General features: G+C 33.0%; 1 protein-coding gene across 6 annotated transcripts in view; it reads left to right on the forward strand.

Moving 5' to 3' along the window:
• The window catches only part of CRPPA (CDP-L-ribitol pyrophosphorylase A), a 326,915-nt gene that overhangs the window by 197,322 nt on the left and 103,649 nt on the right, over positions 1-25,944 (forward strand). For all 6 annotated transcript variants that reach the window (XM_073238749.1, XM_037003634.2, XM_073238748.1 and 3 more), the window contains one exon: positions 22,169-22,300. In XM_073238749.1, the coding sequence (XP_073094850.1) occupies positions 22,169-22,300 (132 nt within the window). The remainder of the gene's footprint in view (positions 1-22,168; positions 22,301-25,944) is intronic.

The raw sequence follows: 25,944 nt of genomic DNA on the forward strand, positions 1-25,944 counted from the left end.
ATAGATTAGACTCAAAAGTGCTAGAAGTCTGAATTATTGGCTGAGTTCTTTGCCTAGAAATTAATGACCAGAGAGCTTTTCTTTTTCCCCACGAATGGAAAAGAGAGTTTGAGGAGACAGAACTAACTGTAGGTGTTGTCCAGCTGAGAATAATTGTAAAGCTCTCAAAAAATATCTCCCTAGGTCCAGAAAGTGAAATAGAAATTCTAGTTTATTTGGATCTGGCTAGGCTTCTACAAAAGCATTGTTTGTTATTAATGTCAGATGAAATTATGGACAATGTATTCTTACTTAAAGCTTATTTTTTTCAGTTAGCATAGGTGATTCATATAATAGGCATCAAAGAAATGCTCAATTTTTAAAAGCAGAAAGATTGGCAAAAATCTAATTTGAAATTCAAAATTGAGAGGTGAAGTAGACCCTTTAATTTTCTTTGATTAAAGTTTATCTCTTTTCCACAGCAAATTAATTTTAAGGCATTATAGTGATAATTACATGAGATATCTACATTTCTTTAACTCTGTAAACAATAATTTTATTGGTGCTTTATGAAGGATAGGAATCTCTTCATGAATTTACTTTAGCAAAAAACTTGAATTACCATATGGAATTTTAATGCTTTGTAAAACATAAATAAACCTTCAAAAGTGCCTAATTTAGTTCTAGTTACTAGGAAGTAATTTATTGACATAACAGATCAAAATATATGATCTTTAAAATACTTCAAAATGTTTAGTATTTGAACATGTCAGCAAGTAAAAAATAGAATACCACCATCCATTGACACTTGATACTTTCACATCTGGGGAAACTGTCACAGAAATGTAAATTGTTTCCAGAAGATTCCACAGCTCACAGCCAGGATCCAAATCAGTCCAATGTGTGTTATATCATATACACTTATTACTTTTATGTTCTCATAAATGTGTTAAATAATAGGATGGAGAAGGTTAAAAATATACATATACACACACATATGTATTTAATATTACTTCCTAATAAAGAACAAATGACAATTGGAAAAACAGTGATTCTTCCTCTTAAGTGCTAATGGCTTTTTACTTTAGCTTTGCAGGGTATTGAGCCTTTAATGAATTTAAGTAATAAAAATCTGTTGTCCTGTTAAATTTCTTAAGAGATCCAGACATGTGTCTTTGTCACTTTTTATATAACTACTTGTTCTGTACATTTCCTTCTATTAATCCTATTTTTACTAGATAGAAAATACGTTTTAAAGGCCCAAATTCTTATAAAGCCAAAGGGCTGGCTATTGTAATTCTCACTACCTCCATGTTCAGTTTAATTTTTACAATGTCTGTTTCAGGTCTCCAATTTATTTGTATTTATTTTAGAATGGATTCTGTGCATGTATTTAATAGCCAGTGATTGACCTAGGAAGTAAGTCCAAAAACCCTCTTCTCCAGTTGCAGCCATGTTGCTACTGTAGCCTTATGGATACCTTTTTATTTTTCCTTCAGAAAATTATTTTATTCTGTATTGAATTTTTATGGTCATTTCACTTAGATACATTAAAGTTTTCTCTTAAAGGTTGTATACCACTTTAGTGGCAGGAATGCAGTCACTTCTACAAATGTTTCTCATTTGTTTTTTACTAATTTAGTATGTCTCAAGCATTTCTTGCATAAGTTAATAACAAAATATAAATAAATGCTGGTTTAAGAAACCTTTAGAAATTTTCTGCAATTTCAGTGATGAAGCTATTCTTATCTAACACAAAGATGAGGAATGGTGAAGACATTCTTGTAGGAGGTGTTGAATAGAAAGAATTGGCTGTTATTTTAAATTTTAGGGCATCTTTGCTGATAGCTAAATGGTTGCCAGAAAGTTTGTGTTGTGGGATATAAAAATTCCCTAAAACTAATTGTGATGGGTGTGTAACTTGTTAGTGTAAAGAAATCATTCTCCTAGAACACATCTCCTAGTTTTCATTTATTCTTTTAATAAATACAGTTTATTTTCAGATAGAACGAGGTTCTAACAATATGCAAAAAGAATGAATTCCAGAGAAGTTTTTTGAAGTTTCATGAATTTTTCTTGATTGAACACAGAATTTGGAATCACTTTTTTCTTAATTTTAAGGAGTTCACTGAACTTGGTCAAATAAGAGTTTGTGAATTTATTTGCTGGTGCTATCCTTAATTTATAAAATTTAAGATGAAATGCACAGGAGGGAAACTAAATGAAACTAGCCTCTTTGTTAGATGATTGACACTAATTTTAGCCCTAGAAAAGGGGCTGAACAATTGGTTTGATCATTCAGTTTTTAAAAAAATATGCCCGAGAATTTCTTTCACTAGATTTTTTTGTTCACTAGATTCTGTTTTAAATAAAGACTTCTTTAGCTTAATTCTGTTTTGCTATTTCTTTACAAAGAAGGAACTAAGTACATTTTAAATAGCATATATTATTTTTAAATTACATGTTATATAATGATAATAAATTAACTCAAGTATATGTAAATTAATAAAAAATTATGCAAAGCCTGTCTTTGTTTATAGTATTTAAAAGATTTTTACTTCATGGGATAAATGTGAACTATATTGTTGTAAAGGTGATGTTCAATAGAGTGAACTAACTGTTACTTTCAGTTTTAGGAGCTCTGTGGGATAGTAAGGATACTGTACCTGGGGTTGAGTTCAAGGTATAAGGGCTGCAAATAACCGTGTCTATTAAGTAACCAAGTTGCTTCATGTCTTTGAATTTAGTTCAGAATCTTTATCTAGAAACAGACTGGGGTGCCCTTGATGGCATCTAAGTGGCTTCTCTTTCTAAAAATATTTTCTACAGTAGAACATATGAAGTCTTTTTACTTTTGTGTGGCCCATTATGCATGTTTTTATAGTAGAGAATTCAGATTATAACAGCCATGTTAAAATGAATAAGATGGTATAGTATTCCTATTTTGAGCCATTTTTGAGAACTTTCTGTACCTTAATTTTTATCACATGATACATTTTTCTTCTATTTTTTCTCTTTTGTCTGTGTCTTATTCATTTTCCTCTTTTCAGGGTCCAGGGTTTATTAGGTTAAGTAAGTCTAGATTTTCCTATTCTGCATTCATTTCCCTTTTTTCTCTCTCTTTAAAACTGTCATGGGATTAATCTTTTATTCTCCCTTCTCATAGGAATCTCTTTTCATTTCTAGCCCAGACCTACATTCTAAGAATGATTGCTTGACCATTAAAGTTCTAATCAATGCTTCTCATCAATATCTATTCATCTTTAACTTATTTTAGGTGCTATGTAACCTAAAATTATAGTGAACTGTCCTATTTTGTCCATTACCTAATTGATTACTTAATATAGTTAAATATAATATCTTTTAAACATCTCTGTGATAAGTACGTTGACATGTATATAACTTATTTAATAATATCCTTTTTAAAACTGCACCTTTAGAAAAGTGTAGTGTTTCTTCCAGATTTTATCTTTATCAGTTAAGGAAATGATTTTATCTATTTTTCCCCCAAAATGAAGATTCTCAATAATATGAGCTTAATTAAATGACCAGAGTTACCCTGGGAAGTGACCCAGTGGCTGGGAGTTCATGGGATCCTGGTTGTGGTCACTTCTATACACCACCCAAAGTAAGAACTTTAACTAGGTATTTTTGAGAAGGGGGCAGATTAGCCTGGAATAGATGATCAGGAGTGCTCTTAAGGATATGAGAGGAACCTGAAATTAGGAACATTGAGCAGGGTCCAGCTCTATGAAGAGCGGAAAGAATAGCATTTCTGTATGGCAAGAGTAGCACATAGAATAGTCAGAACCAGAAAGAGCCAGTGGTTCAGCAAGAGACTGTACTACATACACATTGTGGGGAGGGTTGAGGACCAGGCAGGTCAAGGTCATGGTGGGCCTTCCAAGTGTGAACTCTGTAAAGCAGCCCTGCTGGGTAGAAGCTGATGTGATCAGGTTTGCATTTTACACATCATTCCAGATCCACAACAGAGAGTGGATTATAGTGATTAGAGAGATTCCTTGATGCATTTGGTTTAGGAGGATATTGCATTAGAGTAAGTGACAATGGTGGGGCTAGGAGAAGCACTAAGAATTGGTGCATGATTTAGTGAGAGAGATTGCGTATAACCAATTTTATGTCTTGTTAAACTCGGTGAAAGTAAGGTAGGGGACTTTGGAGAAGGATCTTTTCAGTTTGTTTCTGAAGGTTTAGTAAGGAGTTGATTATCACAAATTTATTGGCAGAGATAATTAGAACTTACTCATATTCAAAAGATTTCTGTGTGTGTGTGTGTTACATATGTGTGTCTGGCCTACTTGGAAAGACAAGCAACACTCTTCCAAGGCTTCCTTGATACTTGAATTTTAATAGAGTCCCAGGTATAGACAAAATTTAAAAATACCTTTCATATTATAAAGCTTTTTCTGAGTCTTACATACTGTTTGTACGATGTATCATGTTTTTTATGAAATATTTTCTGTATTAATGCTTTGTATTCTGAAAATACCAAAACCCCAACCAAAAACCTTGTCCATGGCTTGAATCATTAGCAGACAAAATGGTAAGAACAGTACCAGGCCTAAGCACTACTCCCTTAGGATAAAAATCTATAGCCACCTAAAGTAGATTACTTCTGCAGTTTTCTGGAAAGCCTGAACTGTTCTTTTATGAAAAGCATAGAAATATGATGAAATCAGTACAAAAGCTTCTTGATCAAACATGCTTTGGCTTGAACTCTATTTGCAATAAGTTTCTATGTGTTACTTTTGAAAAGTATTGTATGATTAAATTTTCCAGGCACCAGAGGTTTGGTTTTATGGTCTTATACTTATTCTACCTAACTGCTGGAATACTAGCTAGATTCACTGGTGCCTGCTATGGTGGAATGCAGCAAGTGTTGCCAGTATTATCCTAGTGTTGGCATTAGAAAATTTTTATTTGGGAATGACAGGACTATTAAAATCACCTGCATGTCTCTTCTCAGTACTTTGGGTGTTATACCCATTTCTAGATCTTTTGAGTGAGAACTATATATTTCTATTTTTAAATTTAATGTGTTCATAGTACTTAATGTGTTCTGAGTTTTTTGCTCAACCAATGAGAACGAACTATGATCTTGTGTTTCTTGCTCTTCCCATTTGTAAGAAATGGGACTCCCCACAAATGTGGCCTGCTAATGCATATTATTAGTATAATTGTATTAATGTTAGTTTTAACAGTTTGAGAGTTGATTACATATATGTCATTATCCTCAGTTCAAGAATAAGTCTTGTACTCATTCCACTTTACCATATGACATTCATTAAGGATGTCAATACTAGCCCTTTTCTAGTAATAGAAGCCTAGACTGTTGAGGAAGAAAAGAATCTTAAAAAACCATTAGTAGAATGCTGTCATTTTACAAGAGAGAATTAAGGCCTTTTTCTTGACTGGATATGAAATAACTTTTTTTAGTTTTTTAAAAAATTGAGTAATTGGCATGCAATATTAGTTTCAGGTATACAAGATAATAATTTGAAGTTTATGTGTATTTTGAAGTGGTCACCACAATAAGTCTAGTTACCATCTACCATACAGAGTTATATTATCATTTGTATTTCCTATGCTGTACATTACATCCCCATGGCTCATTTATTTTATGACTGAAGATTATACCTCTTAATCCCCTTCATCCATGTTGTCCATCCCCCACCTTGTCCCCTCTCGCAGCTCCCAATTTTATCTATGAGTCTGTTTCTGTTTGGTTTGTTCAATTGTTTTGTTTTTTAGATTCCATGTCTAAGTAATGTCGTGGTATTTGTTTTTCTCTAATAACTTATTTCACTCACCATAATGCCCTCTATATCCATTCATGTCATACAAATGTCATATTCCATTTTTATGGTTGTGTAATACTCCATTTTATATATATATATATCTCTCACAGCTGTATCCATCTTCTTTATCTTCTTTAACTTTTTTATATTAGGGGTTGGCAAATTTTTCTTATAAAAATCCAGATAGTAAATATTTTAAGCTTTGTGGGTGTGTTACACTTTGTTGCAGTTATTTAACTTTGCTATTGTAGCACAAAAGCAACCATAGACAAAATATGAGAATGGGTGTGGCTGTGTTCCAATAAAACTTTATTTACAAAACAGTGGGGGGCTCGGTTTGACCAATGGGCCAGTTTCCTGAACTTCAGTTTAGATTTTCAATCCCAAATAACCTAGTTGCCAGTTATTTAGTACCTTTCCCTAAAATATCTGTTAGACATTTGTTTAATAGACATACACTCTCTAGGCCACCAAGTCTCATGATTTAAAGTATTACTGATGAGCCAATTCCTGTATTTTTATTTCTAGTCTTCATCATTCTTGTAAATTTTGCAGGAATGTTCAAGTGCATGAAGTTTAAAAAATTTGAATTCATCTTCCTCCCTCCAGGAACTCTCCCTCCCAATAGTTTCTTTTTTCTTTATTTGACCTCATCATAGCCACCATGACAAATTTTGCTCATTGCAAATCTGCCAAGCTACTCTCTTTATTAAAACTGTCTGGAGGCTTCTTATCTCTTACTGGAAAGCTCAGTCAAACCATAATGCTTTGATCTAATTTGGCTCTTGATTAATTTCATTGACCTCTCATCTCCTCATTGAGAAGTTTGTCCTCTGGTAATACTGACCTACTATAGCACATGCACCATTTATCTGACATATATGTTTACTCTGATGAGTTTTTCTACCTGAGACACCATTTTTCTAGTGTTCTTTGCCTGACTCTTGCTATCTTTAAAATGTGAGTGGCAGTATTTCCTTTTGGAAACCTTTTTTTATACCCCCGTGCTCAATCTCTTTCTCCCTTTCTCAGCACAGCATATGTAGACATCGTGAAATATGTTTATTGATTTGAACTTGCCTTGACAGTCCTAACCATGATGTCTCCTATCCTACCGCATTTCAGTGCTGCCCGCCACAAATAGATTCTTCATGGTAGGCTTGGAGAAATGAAGGAGGCTGTGTATAAGGAAGTAAATAGATGTTGCATCTCAAGTAATAGCTACATTCTGTTAAGGAGAATAATATTTCTAGTTCTACCTGAGTTTTTAGGCCATTATTTGCTATGTATAAATTTGAACTTCATGAATTTTGTTACTTTGATTTATGCAGTCCTCCTTTATTTTTGGTATAGGTCAATTTTTTTTCCATTTTGCCTTTTAGAATAAGAAATTTGTTTTCATTCAACAACTGTAATTGCCTAATTTATAGATGTCTGTTTTTAGTTTTTGTGAAGCATATTTTCACATTAGAAAACATCTTATGTCTAAAACATCTATAATAATAAATGATGTCTCATTTTAAGTTATTTTTTTGTATTTACTCTAAAAAGGTAGCATTTATCTTCAAAGTGCTTCTCATTCCTAAGTAGAACTTTATTTTTCTCTTATAAATTGAATTTACAGGATGATTTTCAAACATTTTTGAAGGAGACTTCCTTTTTAATTTCTTTCAAAATGAATTCTAGATGGATCCCTATATATAAAGCAAAAAAATTGTACTCGTGAGCACTAATTTTTTAGTTCATGTGTGTAGCATTTACTTACATATTTAACCAGAAATATTAGGTTATTTGATGAAGATAAAAATTAGAAATCAAAGATTATGGATAATAGTTGGAGGTTTCTTTTCCCAGACTGTGGGATTAATGGGCTAAATGTATAAATCAAGTAATATAGAAATCAAATGTATGAAGATATGTGACTTGATTGTCTCTCCTACAACCTCTGATGTTTGGTCAAGGACAGAGTGATTAAAGCCATAGAAAGCTCCTACAGCTCGTGACAACCCTCACATGGTTTTGGTGTCCTTGAGGAGTGTCCCACCCTTCGGCTCAAGGATAGATAATGATCATGTGCTGAACCCCCTACTCAGATTTCTTCAGATGTTCATTTATCAATAAATATGAGGAGTGCCTTCTTGGCATCACTCTTGAGCTGTTACGCCTTGAGTCCCCCGGCTGGTCCGTTCAGGTCTTCGATATCTATCTCATCGCGTCGCCTCCTTAATCTGCGGGTCGGAGACAGGGAGGAGGCCGACACTAGACTATTTCTCAATTTTATTTGGATTGTGCAATAAACTGATTGATCTAGTAGATACTTATAATATTTACAGTTGAAGAAGCAATTTTTCTTATAATGTATTTTCTTTGGTTAAATGGATCCAGAAGCCTGAAATTGAGTAGCCTGTGACCTTGTCATAAATATAAAATTGAGCAAAAATTATGTTCAAGCTTATACTATATGCTAAGATTACAGTATATCAACAGAATGCCATATTCCACTCATTCGTCTGTGTTGCTCAACTTACTCCTACGCTATGAAGAAAGCATATGCCAAGCAGATGTTTCCTAGCCCTCTTGGCTATTCAGTTGAGCTCAGCACATGAGGGTGTCCCTCATTTTGTAATGTATCTTGTACCATTCTGTATGTACAGACATGCACAGGCCTGAAAAAAAAATAGTGCATTTTTCATCTTAGACATTGTAGTTTTCATTCTACAAGTTCGGTTTGGGTTATTTTTATATTTTTCATTTTTTTCACTTAACTTTTGAATATCTAGGATACAGTTATAATAACTGTTTTAAATCCTTGTCAGCTAATTTGAAAAGCTTTATCAGTTCTGAGTCACTTTCAAGTGCTCTATTAATCTCCTTATTATTGATTATATTTTCCTGCTTCTTTATATTCCTGGTAATTTTTTTGTCTTTGTGTGCTTAAGGTGTATTTTAATTTTCTTTCAACTTGGAAAACACTCAATCATTAATTTTTCATTAATTTTTCTGCCCTTACCCCCCATCCCACTGGGAACTCCAGTTACCTGTATATTAGCTGCTTGAGTTAATCTATTGCTCACTGATATTCTGTTTATTTTTACTTATTCTCTTTGAGTCTTTTTGATTCACTTTACATAGATCCTATTATAATTTCAAGTTCACTGATTTTTTTTTCTGTAATGTCTAATATCTGTTACTCCCCTTCTGTGTATTTTTTTTCAATCTCAGATGTTTTATCTTCAGAAGTAAGATTCAAGTCTATTTTACGTCTTCCTTTTTCAACTTACCATGCTCATTCTTTCTTATAGCATTTTAGAGAAGTGGAACATAGTTGTAAAATGTTTTAATGTTCTTTTCTCTTCTAGTATCTGTGTCACTTCTGAGTTGGTTCTCTACATTATCAGTCATATTTTTCTGCTTTTATGCACACTTGATATTATTCAATTAGCTGCTAGATTCTGTGAACTTTACCTTGCTGGCTGCTGTATATTTTTATATTTACTATCCATTTTTTTGCCTTTTGTTCAAGGATGCAGTTAATTGGAAACAGTTTGATCCTTTTAGGTATTTTTTTATGATTTTTAGGTGGGACTAATTAGTACAGGGCTAATTACTCCCCACATGGCCCTTCTACTCTTCCTAATGCCTTATAAATCATGACGTTTCCTACTATGGTGATGGCTACCACTACTATGCCTACCTACACTGGGGGTGCAGAAGGCACTGTTCCTTGCAATCTTTTCCATAGATTTTTCCCCTTAGTAGTTTTCTCAAATGCGTGATCTGATCAGTACTTTGTTGAATATATGAGTTAGTCTGATAATCTTCAGAGTTCACCCTCTGCATCCCTCCCTCTTCTCTGGTCTCTGCCCTGTGAATAGTAACCCCCTTGTTTCCCCAAGCTCCTAAACCTGGCTGTCTACCTCCCCCTCCAGTGTACCATGGTCTGGAAATTGTTTAAGGCAGTAAGCTGGGGCAAACAGGGTTCATCTCATGTGTTTCTCATCTGTGAGATGTCCCTTGTTGCCTACCGTATCATATCTTAACATCTTTGATTAAATAGTTTGTGTACTTTTTCATTTGTTTCAGGGGGTGGAAGGTAAATTTAGTCCCTGTAACTTCCATTGGGCAGAAACAGGAGCTGGGCCCATCTCAATTTGAGCATTGTGTTTTCACACATATTCACCCACATTTTCAGGAATTAAGAGAAAGCTCAGTATCTTTTAGATCAGAATCTATATAATTTTGCCTGTTGTAACTCCAATTTTTTACAGCAGGAATTTTACTAGCATAACACTTAGGCAGAAATGAAAAATTCCTTTTTTTAATACTACATGTGCGTTAATGACCAAAAAGAAAATTGGTGTATGACCAGCAGTGATATTTTATAAGCTGCCATTGTTCTAGGAAAGTGCCTCCTAATAGACTTTCTTCAAGGATGAAATGTTTAGTTTCTATTGTTTCTGTATGGTAGCGACTTGTTGATATAAACATTTGACATATAGCTACATTATTTTGACTTCTACTTCACTGACAAATTTGAACTTAAAGGTAAAGAGCCATTTATCTCTAGTGGCTATTATAGTAGACAGTGCAGTTCTAGAGTATGTTTAATTTAGCCACCTTTTATATTGGGTCAGTTCTGTTACTTTATTGTCCTTCATGGAAAAAAAATAACAAATTTTCTCTTAGAAATAAAAAGTTAGCATGTTATTTTAATCAAAACAAGCCAACATTGCAAAACACCCATGATCTTCCAATTTGTTATTGGAAGCAGTGTAATTGGAATTTTGGAGTATTGTATTTTTCTCTAAGACTAATGTTTTTAACATTTCCTTAAACTAGCTGTTTTTTTATACCTTCTATATGATTACATAAGCTTAACAATCTCAAATAAGAAATATATGTAAGATCTTAATTTTATGTGTCTATATTCTTTTGGTTGAGCTTCCCAGGGTAAAAGAAATCTGTGATTATTAAATGCTACCAAATGACTATTAATTCCTGAAATTGTGAAACAATTAATTAGTGAGATTATTAAGTGATTTTTGCCATACTTAGGAAAGGCATAGGATGAATTGTTGAGCCTGGGTTCATGTGGCTCACTTAGAGCATAGACCTGTATTTCAGTCACCTTGGTCATGTCTGAATACCTTTTGTTTTTGCTATGTATTCCAGATACTCCCTCTGAAATACTTTTCTTTAATTGTTCTGCCTTTTGAAACATACTAAAACATGTTTACAAAATTTCACTTACATATGTAGGCACATAAGAACAGAATAAATTATTCTTATAAATTAAAAGTACTACTTGTAGTGGTTGGACTAAATTAATAAGGTGTCTTTGTGTACTCCAAAAATATTATTTAATTTTAAAAAATCACATAATGTTTATCCAAATGACCTGTGAACAACCTTAAGTTTAATAGATTGCTGCCTAAGCAATAATTTTATCATGTAAATAATGATGTAAATAAATTTTATGTAAAATGAAATTTTGACAAGTTACTTAAAATATATAAAGATGATATTTTAAACTCACTGAAGAATCACATTCTGCTTTTTGTAACTTCTCCAGTCATTTATGATCTTGAGAGTTCTTTTCAGAGAGAAAAATAAATACAGAATTTATTTTAAATATAATGTTTAAAATGTAATTTTAATGTTAGCCAAACAAATCAGTGTTTCGTATTAATCATTAGGATTGCTAACTTTTAATTGTAAAATTTGTTGCAGATGGTACAAATATTAATTGTAGACGTATGTAATGTTTCAGATAATTATACCATAATATAACAGTGGCAGACTTAGTTCTTGCAGAAGAAACTGCTTTGTGAAATCTGAAAAAAATATTCATTTTGATTATTTTTTTACATGTTTTAAAGTAATATTAGCTCTTTCTATTGACTGTTTAAAATGTGAAGTTCTCATTTCATCCCTTTGACTTTCAAGTATCTAAAACAAAATGTGTGCACAAATAAAACATTTGTGATACTTTAAAACTCATTTACTTTTTAATTCTTTAAGTCAGTAAACACATTCAAATTTTTTATATGAGCAGTTTCTTTTTTTTTGCTTGAAGTATTGACATATATTAGTTTCAGGTATATAGTGTTTTGACAGTTATGTACATTACAAAGTGATCACAATAAATATAATTACCATCTGTTACCATACGAAGTTATTACAGTTTTACCAACTATATTTTTTATGCTGTGCTGTTCATCTCTCTGGTTAATTTTATAACTGGAAATTTGTATCTTTTAATCCCATTCACCTATTTTGCTTCCCCCCACTGGCAACCACCAGTTTGTTCTGTGTATTTATGAATCTGCTTCTGCTTTGTTTTTGCTTGCTTGTTTTGTTTTTTTAGATTCCACATATAACTGAAATCATAGAGCATTTGTCTTTTTTTTACTTATTTCACATAATACCCTCTAGATATACCCTTGCTTTTGTGAATGGCTAGATTTCATTCTTTTTTACAGCTGAGGAGTATTCATTGTGTATAAATACATCGTGTTTTCCATTCATCTATCAGTGGGCACATAGGTTGCTTCTATATCTTGGCTACTGTAAAGATGCTGCAGTAAACATCGGGGTTCATATATCTTATTCATTTATTTATTTATTACACCACAGTGGTTCAACAGTCCCCCTCCTTCTGCCCCTTACCCATACCCACTCCCCTCCCCCTTGGTAACCACTAGTCACTTCTCAGTGTCTATGAGCCTAAGTGCATATATCTTTTTGAATTATTGTTTTCATTTCTTCAGGTAAATGCCTAGAAGTGGAATTACTGGATTGGATGGTGCTTCTGTTTTTAGTTTTTTGGGGGAACTCCTACAATATCTTCCATAGCGGTTATACATTACACAATTTGCAAAGAGCACATGAGGATTTGCTTCTCTCTACATTCTCACCAACCATTGTTATTTCTTGTTTTTTTTCGATACTAGGCATTCTTAACTGGTGTGAGGTACTATCTCATTATGGTTAGGATTTGGATTTCAGTGGTGATTAGTAATGTCGACAATCTTTTTATATGTCTTTTGGCCATTCATATGTCTCTTTGAAAAAATGTCTACTCAGGTCGTCTGCCCTTTTTAAAAAAAGATTATTTGTTTTTGTTGTTGAGGATTTTGAGTTCTTTATAGTAACCCCTTCTTGAATGTATTGTTTGCAAATGTATTCAGTAGTTTGCCTTTTCATTTTGTTGATACTTTACTTTGCTGTGAAGAAGCTTTTTAGTTTGATATAGTCCCACTTGTTTTTTTTCCCCTTGTCTGGGGAAACATCCAGAAAAAAATTACTTATGATTCTTTTCAAGAGCTTAGTGCCTATATTTTTTTTGAGGAGCTGTATGGTTTCAGGTCTCACAGGTCTTTAATGCATTTCAAGTTTATTTTTGTTTGTGATGTAAGAAAGTGGTTCAGTTATATTCTTTTGCATGTAGCTGCCCACTTTTCCTAGCACCATTTATTGAAGAGATTTTCTTTTCCCCATTCTGTATTTTTGCCTCCTTTGTTGTAGATTCATTGATATAAAATGGGTTTATTTCTGGGCTCTCTAATCTGTTCCATTGATAGGGGTTTATTATTGTGCTAGTATCATCCTGTTTTGATGACTATAGCTTTGTAGTATAGTTTGAAATCAGGGAGTGTCATCTCCAGCTTTGTTCTTTTCTCAAGATGGCTTTGGCTATTCCAGGTCTTGTGTAGTTCTGTATAAAATTTAGGATTATTTTTTCTAATTCTGTGAAAAAATCCATTGGTATTTTGATAAAGATTGTATTGAATCTGTAGATTGTTTTGTGTGTATGGATATTTAGCAGTATTAATAATTCTAGTCCATGAGCATGGTATATCTTTCCATTTTTTTGTGTCTTCAATTTCTTTTATCAATGTCTTATAGTTTTTAGAGTACAGGTCTTTTACCTCCTTGGTTACATTTATTCCTAGGTGTTTTATTCTTTTTGAGGCAATTGTAAATGAGATGTTTTCTTAGTTTCTCTTTCTGCTAATTCATTGTAAATATATATGAATGCAACAGAATTCTGTATACTGATTTTTTTCATTGTGCAACTTTACTGAATTCATTTACTCTATTAGTTTTTGGTAGAGGCTTTAAGGTTTTCTATACATAGTATCATGTCATCTGCAGATAGTGACAGTTTTTACTTCTTCCTTAAAATTTGGATGCCTTTTATTTCTTGTCTGATTGCTGTGGCTTGGATTCCCAGTACTATGTTGAATAAAAGTGGTGACATTGGACATTCTTGTCTTGTTCCTGACCTTAGAGGAAAGCTTTCAGCTTTTCACCATTGAGTATGATGTTAACTGTGGGTTTGTCATATATGGCCTATTATGCTGAGGTATGTTCCCTCTTTGACCACTTTGTTGAGAGTTTTCAGTGATGGATGTTGAATTTTGTTAAGTGCTTTTCTGTACCAGTTGAGGTGACCATAGGTTTTTATCCTTCCTTTTGTTAACGTGGTATATTATGTTGATTGATTCATGGATTTTGAATTATCCTTGCATCTCTGGAATAAATTCTACTTGATTTTGGTAAATGGTCCTTTCGATGTATTTTTGAATTTGGTTTGCTAATATTTTGTTGAGGACTTTTGCTTCTATGTCCACCAGGGATATTGGTCTGTAATTTTTGTATTCTTTGTGTTTTGGTGTCAGATTAATGATGGCCTATAGAATGAGTTAGGAAGCATTTTTTCCTTTTGTATTTTTTGGAATAGTTTGTGAAGGATAGGTATAAACTCTTCCTTAAATATTTGGTAGGATTTACTTCTGAAGTCATCTGGTCTTGAACTTTTGTTTGTTGATAGTTCTTTTATTACCAGTAAAATTTTATTACTGATAATCAGTCTGTTCACATTCTCTATTTCTTCCAGATTTAGTCTTAGAAAACTGTATGTTTCTAACAATTTTTTTCTCTAGGTTTTTCATTTTGTAGCCTATAATTTTTCATGGTAGTCTCTTATAATCCTTTGTATTTCTATAGTGTCAATTATAACTTTTCTTTAATTTCTGATTTTATTTATTTTATTTCTCTTTTTTCTTGATGAGTCTAGCTAAAGTTTTATCAATTTTAAAAGGTTTATCTTTCCGAAGAACCAGCTTTAGTTTCATTGACTTTTCTATTGTTCTTTCAGTCTCTATTTCATTTATTTCCTTTCTAATCTTTTTGTATCCTTTCCTTCCCTATTCTAACTTTGGGCTTTACTTGTTCTTTCTTTTCTAGTTCCTTTATGTTTTATGTTTTATGTATGTGATGTCATAACTTACTTCTTTTTATGTTGTGTATCCCTTGAGTAATTTTTGTAGACACATTGATTTTACTTTTATTTTTTAACATTCATACTAGTTTCATAAGTGATTGAACTACTATCTTTACTTTCACAGTTTAATTTTTTCCTTTCATAATTTTCTTCTACTTATGGCCTTTTGTTTTCCTCTTAACAGTTCCTTTAACATTTTTGTAAGGCTGGTTTAGTGGTGGTGAACTCCTTTAACCTGAGAAGCTCTAGATCTCCTCTTTGTTCTGAATGATAACCTTGCTGGGCAGAGTATTCTGTTGGAGGTCTTTCTTTTTCAGCATTTTGAATGTATCATGCCATTGTCTTCTGACTTACAGAGTTCCTGCTGAAAAATCAGCTGACAGCCTTATGGGGTTTACCTTATAGTTAATTCATTGCTTTCTTTCACTGCTTTTAAGATTCTCTCTTTGCTTTTCATCTTTGACATTTTAATTATTACGTATCTTGGTGTGTACCTCGTTGGGTTCATCTTTGGAACTCTCAGCATTCCTGAACTTGGATGTCTGTTTCTTGCCCAGGTTAGGGAGGTTTATAGCTATTATTTCTTCAAATGACTTTTCTGTACCTTTCTCTCTCTCTTCTCCTTCTGAGACCCCCATATCATGTGAGTGTTGTTAGACTTGATGTTGTTATAGGAGATCAGTCCATCCCTTAACTGCTGTTGATCCTAGTGTATTTTTCATTTCAGTTACTGTATTTTTCCTCTTTCAGTGGTCCTTTTTTTTGTTTTGTTTTGTCTCTTTATTGATACTCTCTTTCACTTCATCTACTCTTCTCAAGTCTGGTATCTGTATGGCCATTACTGTGAACTTTATTAGGTAGATTGCTTATCTTTATTTCATTTAGACTTTTCCTTATTTTTTTTTTCTTTTGGAACACATTCTTCTGTCCCTTCATTTTGTTTGACTCTTTATTTTTATGTATTACGTAGGTCAGCTACATTTGGTACTGAAAATAGTGGTGTTATGTAGAAGGCATCCTGTGGTGTCCAGTAGTTCAGTCCCTACTGGTCACCAGCACCAAGCATTCCAGAGATGTTCCCTGTGTGGCTGCATGAGCCCTCCTGTTGTTCCTGGGCCAGGCCTATTGCATATATGCTGGTGGACAGGGTCTCAGGACTGTGGTTCCCCACCGTGGGGCTTGATTCCCTCCTGAAGGAGAGCCTCCATGCCTGTGGTATCTCTGCTGCTTGTGATTTGCACCTCTAAAGATTTGATTGCCAACCATGGCTCTGCTCCTCTTGCCCTTTGTGATGTGCCCTTTGCTTCCTGTCTTTAGTTCTGGAAGATCTGTTCCACCAGTCTTCAGAGGGAGTTGCATTACATGTAATTGTTGCCTCTCTGTATCCATGGGAGTCAATGAGCACAGATTCTCCTGCTCTACTACTCTACCATCTTCTTCTGCCTCTAAATGGTTAATATTTTAATGCTAAGTACTATTTATTTTATTTACTGCCCTTTGTTAAATGCTATCATTTCTCAGCCTACTAGTTTTGCTGGTATTTTAAGATTTACAAATGAGTTGTAAAACATTTCCTCTGAGTTTCCATGATAGCTTATAAGTTAATTAGCTTTTATTCATCAGAATTATGACTTGAATTTCATGATGCATTGATTTGAACTTGTTTCAAAATAGAATGATTCAATACTCTAAGATTATTGTTTTCTTTATAAAAGTACAATTCATTAAATCAATTTTCATTATTAGAATCTGTGTAATTCATAAACAGTTGAAGTGAGATGAAAGTTTTCTGAAGTTTATCCTTAAGATAAACTCTTAATTTGATCTGCTTAGTGTTGGCCATCAATTATTAGATTTACCTCATATTTCTTTTGAAAAGTGGTATTTCAAAGATGAAACTAATTCACACAATTTACTTTTCTGTAGACATTTGTAGATTATTTTGTAGTATTTATTCTGTGGATTCAGAGAATATCTGGTCTATCTACAATTCTAACTCAGTTTTTTGATAATTACCAGAACTTTCATTTTGACTATGTTTCTTTCCACTTTGGTGGGCATTACACAATGCATTATTTGGATATATACTTAAGCTTTACAAATCAACTTTCTTCTTAGTCAAATAAACAACAGAGTCTATTTCCCCTCCTACTGTGAACATAGAGTCTGGAATGAGATGGAAGTGTTAAATGTGGACTTATGGAACATTCCTTGTGTTTTAAAGAATATTGTACTTTAAAGAATGTTATTGATAGTAATTATTGTCTTTTAATTAATGTACCTGCCCTCAGAGACAAGTGAAAAAAATCAGTATTAAAATGTAAAAATTAATTGGAATTCATCTGGGACCAAGAATATATTAAATGGTTACCAGACAAACATAAAGCATGTGTAGAACTAAGTGTAGCAGAGGCACAGAGGAGGAGCCTTTTGCAAAGTATGAGTGCCAGAAGCCTCGCTCACCCACAGACCCATGAAGTTACCCACATGTTAAACGTTTAAGCAGTTTACTAGTTTATAGGAATGAATTCACTACCTTAAGAAAAATGAAATAAGACATTCTCTTTTGGGGGGATAGGAAAATACCCTGCATGAAAAAGAACTGTTAGAAATGGCATTCTAAATGGGAAATACTGTTTTTTTCTGTAACTTACATATAGCAAATTAGTGAACAGTGTAGAAAGTGATCAAAGAATAAGTATCTTATGTAGTTATAAGCAAATCTACAGGACTCAACCTAGATGAAATGTTTTGCTACATTTCAGTGGATGTAAACCTGCCCATGGTGTAAATTTGTTATTGAAGCAAAAATATTTACATTTTTCTTGAGTTACCATGATCATTTTGTAACTCTCTGCTGCAGTTGTGTAAACCTGCCTTGTTTTTAAAGTTAAGTTGGTTGTATTACTATATACTTTTCTGGAACTTGTACTTAGTTGATATATTATAGAAGTTCAAAATTCATAGCAAAATGTAAATTAAATGCTTAAGTTTCATGCTATTGGTATTAGGAAGTACATCTGCTGGAGATTATCTTCTGTTTTTCATGATGTCATCAGGCCTTCCCATCTGGTGAAAGATAATTTTGAGATGTAGCTCACTTCTTCATGCTTGAATTTTGTCAGCTTTGATTATACATTTCATGAGGTCAATATCCATATCTGTTTCTTTAAAAGTTAGTTATGTCAACTGCCATAATGTTAAGCACATACTGCATATTCAGGAAAAGGACCTATATTACTCTGTTCTATTACATGTTTTAATGTTTGCCTGTAATCTAAGTACTTGGTTTAGTGGGATGGCATAGGCAGTTTGTAGATGTATACATAGTATATCTAGAAATCGTACACCATTTCTTTAATTTAATTCGTGGACTCTGTGATCAACAGCATTGGCCTACTGATTTCTTTAAGCAATAATAACTTTTTTTTATTTCCAAGGATTTAGGGTGTGTTATATCTTCTGGATCTATAGCCAGAGTGAAAGTCTTTCAGTCCCTTTTTAGATATCTCATGACTGGTGAGAACTTTGAAAAACTATTGTACCATGTTCTTCAGTTCAACATGTTTTTGCTGCAACATATGTTTCTTTCATTATTAGCTTCTATGTGATTGGTAAATAATGGAGTCAGGTCCATGTAATGTAGAAGTGGCATCAGTTCATATGCAACTTTTCCCGGATAAGAAAGGCCAGAAAAACTGACATAGAATTACAGCTTTGAAAAAAAAAGGAAAAACCCTCAGCTCAGCTGCTATACTGAAAACAGAAGCCTTTATGTTCTTTTTTTTTAGATATTTGTTTGATTGATACATTAGTTTCTAAGAGAAATGCAATAAAATATCCTTCTGTGTTTATGGATTTGTTAATTTTTTTCTCATAATTCATTTTTTTTTGCTTTGTGTGTCCAAATCTTAGTAATAAGGTTATGATTTTATAATATAAATTGTTATAATTTTCATTTTTTATTATGTACTGCTCCTTTTGTCTGTATTGACGCTTTTTGTATTAACTCTACTGTATCATATTACATTGCAACAACGTTCATTTTCAGTACTGTTTTCATCGTTTGTCTTTTTCATCCTTCCGTACTTTTCAGGAAAATTTCCTTTAGACATCTATTTTATGACTAGCATATTGTTAGATTTTTTCTTAAAAATCCAATGTAATAAATCTGTTACTTATGAAAGACATAAATATGTTACAATTATTTTTATTACTTTTATATTTGGAATTCTTTTTACAAGCTTATTTTGTTACTACTCTTGGCCAATTGTTTTGTTTGCTGCTTTACTTTCCTCCTATACTTTGCTGCAGTGATACATACAATTCTTTTCTCCCTCTGGCAGTTCAGAAACTATAAAATGTAATTTTTATAGCTTTAATTAGAAAGAACATTATTTTAAAAATGTACATCATAGCTCCAGTTTCTGCCCTTCTCCCAAACACAATACAGATTCAACATACTTTCTAGTATGATTTATTCTTGTCTACAGTTTCGTTCTACCATGTTTAGGCTCCTAAAGTTATTTGTTTTTATAATTAATAAGTAATATAATTAAATGACTCTTTAAAAATTAAGTTTAGGCTCTCTTTTGGAGAGCGAGAGTCAGAGCCCAGCTCTGACTTCCCAGCGGGTTCTCCCGCATTGGGCTTCCTCCTAGGCCATCTTTAACAGCAGCCCCGTGGTGCAGAGCTCCATTCCCAGCTGTATCATATCTGTCATTCCTTCTCTAATTAATGGGTTGCCAACATTTGCAGTCATTTCTGTGTATTTTAAATCTTTGTGGAGGCAGTAATTACAAATAAGAGTGGTCTTGTCTTTTCTGCTCCTTGTACCTTTTTCCCACAAATCCATCCCCCTTATTTTAGTGTGAAATTTTTATCAAAATTTGTCAGAAAGACTTACATTAAACAAGAAATGTCTGCCTGCCTTTTTATTTGTCTAGGCTGGCATTAAGGTTGCTCAGGCTGTGCTTTGCCAAACTCCACACCATTCCATTTACATAAAATATGTTTGGCATGGTGGCCACTGGCATTTCATGGTATCTAAATAGTACAGGTAATTACACAGTTAAAAGAGGTGTTAAATACGGCTGAGGTCTTTAACCATAAATGTTACTCCCAGATAGATATGGGGCTCTCTAGTGATGTGGTAGTGTAGCCTCGGAAGAGAATCTTACCATCAGCCAGTTCCCTGCCTTCGTAACGTGACTGCAGTTTCCAAAATTGCCTTCAGTTTAGGGGAATTAGCCTGCTTTTTGTTGGCAAGCCCACCACCAGCAACTTTAGCTTCGGCTAGATATTTCAGACTTATAAGGCTAGAAGCCTTTGTGGTACTAGTTTGCCCAAGATTGTAAAAGACTACAAGCAGGAAAAGAGGCAGGGCAGAAATGGACATACCTCTTCAGCCTTAGCTCTTGAGCTCATCATCTCACATTAGTATAAGGGCTGCTCCCATCCCCCCATTTCTCCTTGCTTTACTTTGGCTTCTCAAAGGGGAGGGAACGAGATCACAGGTGGCACATAAGCCACCCTTTTAGAATGCTCAAGCCACGAACAGGAACTAATATTTTTTGCAGTAGCTGACAGTCACTAGCTTCCAGGTCCCAGCTAGGGAACACCTGGTTGCAAGTTAAATTACACTGGGGGAGGTCCAGTATTTATAGTTCGTTCACAATTCTTCCAGCTTGGCTGTGGTTCACTAGGCAGGAGTTATTTTTACATAAGCAAATGCTGCCTGGTAGAAAAGAAAAAAGTTGGAATTTCACCTTGATAAGTTTTTGGGGAAACAGAATTGGGGAAAGTGAACCCAAGGTTATAGTATCACACGTCATCTTGTGTTCAGACAGTTAGCAGGTAGAAAAACCTGAAATATTTTCTTTTTGCTTTTCATCTTCTTAAGTTTTTTGACTTCTTCGCTATTCTTTTGTTTCTTTTATGAGGTAGCAGTTATATGTCTACAATTAACTATATTTAATGAAAAGTCAAGAAATAAGTATTGAATGTCTACTAAATTAATGTACATTACACATCATCACATAATTCTCTTTAAAAATGGATGTTATATAAGCAGTGTTTCCTGGAAAAGCAAAATGCAATGTGATAGTGCGAAAAAAAAGACCTCATTCTGCTATGTTAAAGAAAAACATAGTAAGATGTTTGGTTGTATATTTTCTATAGAGTGTATTTTCACATGAATGAGCAGAGACGAAGAGAAGAGATCGGTGTAAGAGTGTCAGGATGGAGTATATTTTAAAATGCTTCTAGTTAAAGGATATAATTAAACAAATTGTAAGTCTTGAGAGTTACTAAATTTGGTATTATGGAAGAACACACAATATATGTTCATTCTATATGTCCATTTGCATTTTAAATTGCTTATTTTGAAGCTATCCTTTTGATTAAGATCTTATGTTCCATCAAAGAGAAATAGTATTGTAAAACCTTAACAGAAATGAGGAAAGATCACCTGAATTCCTTAAAATTTAAATGAAAGATAACATTTAAAAAATAGCCACTTGAATAATTTTTAGAGTAACACTGTTTAACACTGCCAAGAAAATAATTCTGTATAAAATTCTTCTGGATTTAATTTAAGAATTAGATCTTTATTTCTTAGAATTTCAGTATTATTAATTACTTTGAAAGGGATTCTTCAAAAAAACCTTATAAACTTAGATAAGCACTCCTTTGAATTATATTGATATTGTTAACATATATATATGTTTATTTCTGTGTAGCCTAGTTTCAGATGACAAATTATGAATTAAGTTGAATGAATTGATGAAATATAAAATTTCAATATTAAACAATATTAAACAATATTAAAATTTTATATTTTTCAATGTTGTCAAATGTTGAGAATGTCATTCTCAATGAGGGTTTACCACATCTGTATTTATAAATAAGAATTCATCTATCCTATTTATTTATGGCTTGAAATGCTGAATTGCTAATTAACACAAATTGATTGCATAATTATAATAATATATTTGTGCTTTGAGCTGCTTTTATGTTATATTTCTCAAAGGAAAGTAAAGCTTATGGTATGCTAATTGTTACCTTTTTTATTATTTTGCAGGTACATTTTCTTGATTATAAATTACTACCTTTTGGTCAGAAAATGGAAAACCTAATGCAGATTAGGGAATTTGCAAAAGAAGTGAAAAAAAGAAATATTTTATTATGTGGCCTTCTCATATATTACCCACAGGTAGGTAAAATGTTGGTATTTTTAGTATGTTCCGTGAACTACAGTTTTCATGGTGGTAACCTGATTTTGTTAAAAGCTAAGAGATATTAGTGATAAGAACAATTTTGGTTGTAAAATTACTCATCTGTTCATATTCTGTAATAGGTAGAACCTCTTGACTCTGTGGGACAAATAAAAGATCAAAACAAGTGTTTTCATTAGGGAAAGAGAGATGAAAATTGGCAAATATCTCATACTGGGTAAACCCATATAGGGAGACCAGATGTAAACAAATAAAAATACAGAATGCTTAGTTAAATTTGAATTTCAGTTAAAAAAATGATTTTATCTTAAGTATGTACCAAATTTGGATTTTGAAACTTGCAATTCAAATTTAATTGGACTTTTGTTCTTAACTGGCAACCCTAAATTCACAACTATTAGATCTTTATAGAATTTGAAATCACTTACTTATTTTATGTTATGCTAAAAATGTTGGTGATAAAGTTTTTAATCATTTGAAAGCAATGCCTGGCATTCAGATTATGAAGGGCATGGTATTTAATTGGAAAAATCTTATTGTCACTGTCTTTTAATAGCAGCTAGTTAAGCTGAAGGCAAAATGAATTAGTATAGATTCTTTGTGCAGAGAAATGCTGTTTAAATCAAATTATTTGAAGAATTTGTTAGGGAAGATGGATTTGCCTTTTGTGTGTAGATATCTTTCATCGAACTTACAGAATGCTTTATAATTTCTTAGAGGTACCACACAGGAGTCAAGGAAATGAAATAGTCAACTGCTTTTTTTTTTTAATGATCTGAAATAAAAGTGATTTGGTACTGACTGTCCAGAGCAGGAAAGGTATTGAAAGTTATATGGTTGCTGAATAACAGCTATTGTTTATGAAATATTTAAGGTGCCTGTTTAGCCTGAGGGTAACATTTCTTTTGGGAAAAAAAGGGAATTTTAATCAAATATAAGAGCCATCTTTTAGTCAGTCCCTTGTTTTTCTTTTACTTTGAAGTTCTTTTCTCTGCTTCCAAAATATGCACACATGACCTCTGGTTAGTCATTAGGAACAAGGCAAAGTTTAGTTTACTTAGGATCATGGAACTGTAAAATGTTAAGGTTATTGTATTGAGGACAACCAAGGTCTAAAGAGATACATATACCTGCCCAAGGACACATAACTGGCAGAGTAAGAATAGGAACTCAGGCCTGTATCTTTTTTCAGGAATATTTCCTCTTCAATAGATTGTCTTCGGTTGTACTGGAGATTATTATGGCAGGAAAAATAAATCAGTTCTTTCTACTGTGACATTCAAAGGAGTCATGGATGCATAGCAGTGACACTATGCTATGCAAATATATAGTTCATTGAGGAAAATCTCAAAAGCTGAGAAACTTTAGCACACACACAATCCCTGGAACTCTCTTTATCCTATGATTTAGGACAAGGGAAAATGGATCTGTATGCAATATAGCTGATGTTCTAGTGGAGAATATGGTTGTCAGATGAAATGTAGGGTGCCAAATAAACAAAATTTTTTAACACAAGTATGTCTCAAATAGCATACATGGAACATACTTATACTAAAAATTCTTTTTTGTTACTCTGATATTCAAATATAACTGGCAACTTGTGTTTTTATTTGCTCTACCTGTAGAGTTCCTATTAATAATAAAATACTGATTTTCCCATGCTCTACTCATTTATGGTAAGAGTACAGTATGTATCTTTGTGACTCTGTACCTGTGATGGTCCCTGATTGGAAAAGTGGCTTTGTTGGAAAGGAGGACACTGAGTCTGCTGCTTGGTCTCTAACTGTTGTTATTTTGAGGAAACCTAGATCTTCTAAGCTACCTCTTTACTCAGCTACCAAAAGTGGGAAGATGATAATTCTGCAAGGCCTTCAAGATATGTTTCTCCTCATTTTAGGGAGAAAACATAGCTTACTTAGGTGTTGCTTGTCTTTTCTTAAAAATACAAATAGTGAAGATGTTTCAAATATGTGAGAATGTTTAAAATATGGGGTTTACTTTCGTCCTCAGAGGCACAGGTGCAAGTTCAGTTTTACCGACCAACCCGATGTCCAATATATAATTCCACCTTAAAATTGTTCACCAAAGGACCCTTAGATGTTCATCAGATATGCCACTGAGAAAAGGCTATGGTTAAAACAGTTGGGAAACATCAGTAAATGAAGCCAAATAGACTTCTTTAATGAAGGGCTTCTCACAAATCTTTAACTTACTGATGAGCACTCATATCTCCAAATTAGGTACACAGGGTATGCCATTTTCTATTTTCTCCTGTAACCCTTTAACTGCAGACAATTCATGGGACTCCGTAAAAGAAAATTTGAAAAGTACTCACATGTATCCTAAAGAAACTACTACCTATTGACACAGTCTTTTTGTACTTCAATACTAATTTTTCCATTTAGTCAAATAAATATTTCTGATATCAAGAGCCTACTTGACAGACATTTTCTAACCACTAAGGATATGAAGATACATGGGGTGGAGCTTCTGTTCATGACTGAGTGAAGAGAGTGTTGGTTTGTGCTTTCCTTGGTGCTGTGAGATATGACATCTTGTATTGTTCATACGTTAGACCTGGTTCCCTAAATCTAGTCCATCTTTGTGTGAGCCATTAGAGTCTTTTCATAGCTAGTTATTGTGTGTCCTTCTAAATTTATAATCAGTGAAGCCCTTCTAGATTTTTAACCAGTTTTCATAGGACGTAGAATCTGGCGCTGCTCCCTCAGGTAAGTTTTCAGCTTATTGATAGCCCCCTCCTGAAGAGAGGATATATTGAATTGACTTAAGTATCTGTGCTGCCCATATGATCTCCTGGCCTAAAGATCTGCCTTGTTATGTTTGTGGTAATTCTGGTACTATAGATGATCTTGGTTTTTTGGCTGTACCTTTAGGGTTGATGTATATGGTGTTTATAGTTAAAATAGAATTATGTAAGTTGTTTTTTTTTTAAACATATGATGCTGTTAAGCCTCTATTAGTATTTGTGTAAAGTTCTCTTACACACATCTGTAGGACTTTCTGTGTTTGGTTAATTTAAACTTACTAATTTCATTCTGTTTTTTCAGTCTTTATTATCTTTTTTGGATCTAAAATATAGCATACAATTAATTAGATGTACTTGCTTCATATAATTTACAAGTTAGATGTCATTTACATTTTGTGTGCACCTTTAAGGAAAAAAATAATTTAGAGAAGCATAAGGGTTGATTCCTTCTTTAGTATCTATAAATGTTCCAAAATGTTGTAGATGATCAATTACTGATAACTCTTGATAATTCAATCATTGACAAATGCATCTGATTTTGTAATGTTTCAACTCAATTTATCCGTATTTTCTTTCTGATATAGGAAACTTTAGCAGATGCTTTGCTTAACTCTAGATATACACCATATGTATGTATTCTGATCACAGAGATATTATTTGCTGAATATGTGAGTTCCTTAGCTATATCAATACAGTAAAGCATAAATTCACTTTTTTTTCCCAAAATTTACTCTAAAATATTCTAGTGGCCTCAAAAAATAATTTAAAATAAGATCTTTGTGGGTATATTAAACTTAAAGTTCTGGATTAAATGACTAGCCTGACCACTTATGTACAGTATAAAGTTTGCTGGCT

The sequence above is a fragment of the Manis javanica genome, chromosome 6 (assembly GCF_040802235.1).
Source record: "Manis javanica isolate MJ-LG chromosome 6, MJ_LKY, whole genome shotgun sequence".
In the NCBI taxonomy this organism is placed as follows: domain Eukaryota; kingdom Metazoa; phylum Chordata; class Mammalia; order Pholidota; family Manidae; genus Manis; species Manis javanica.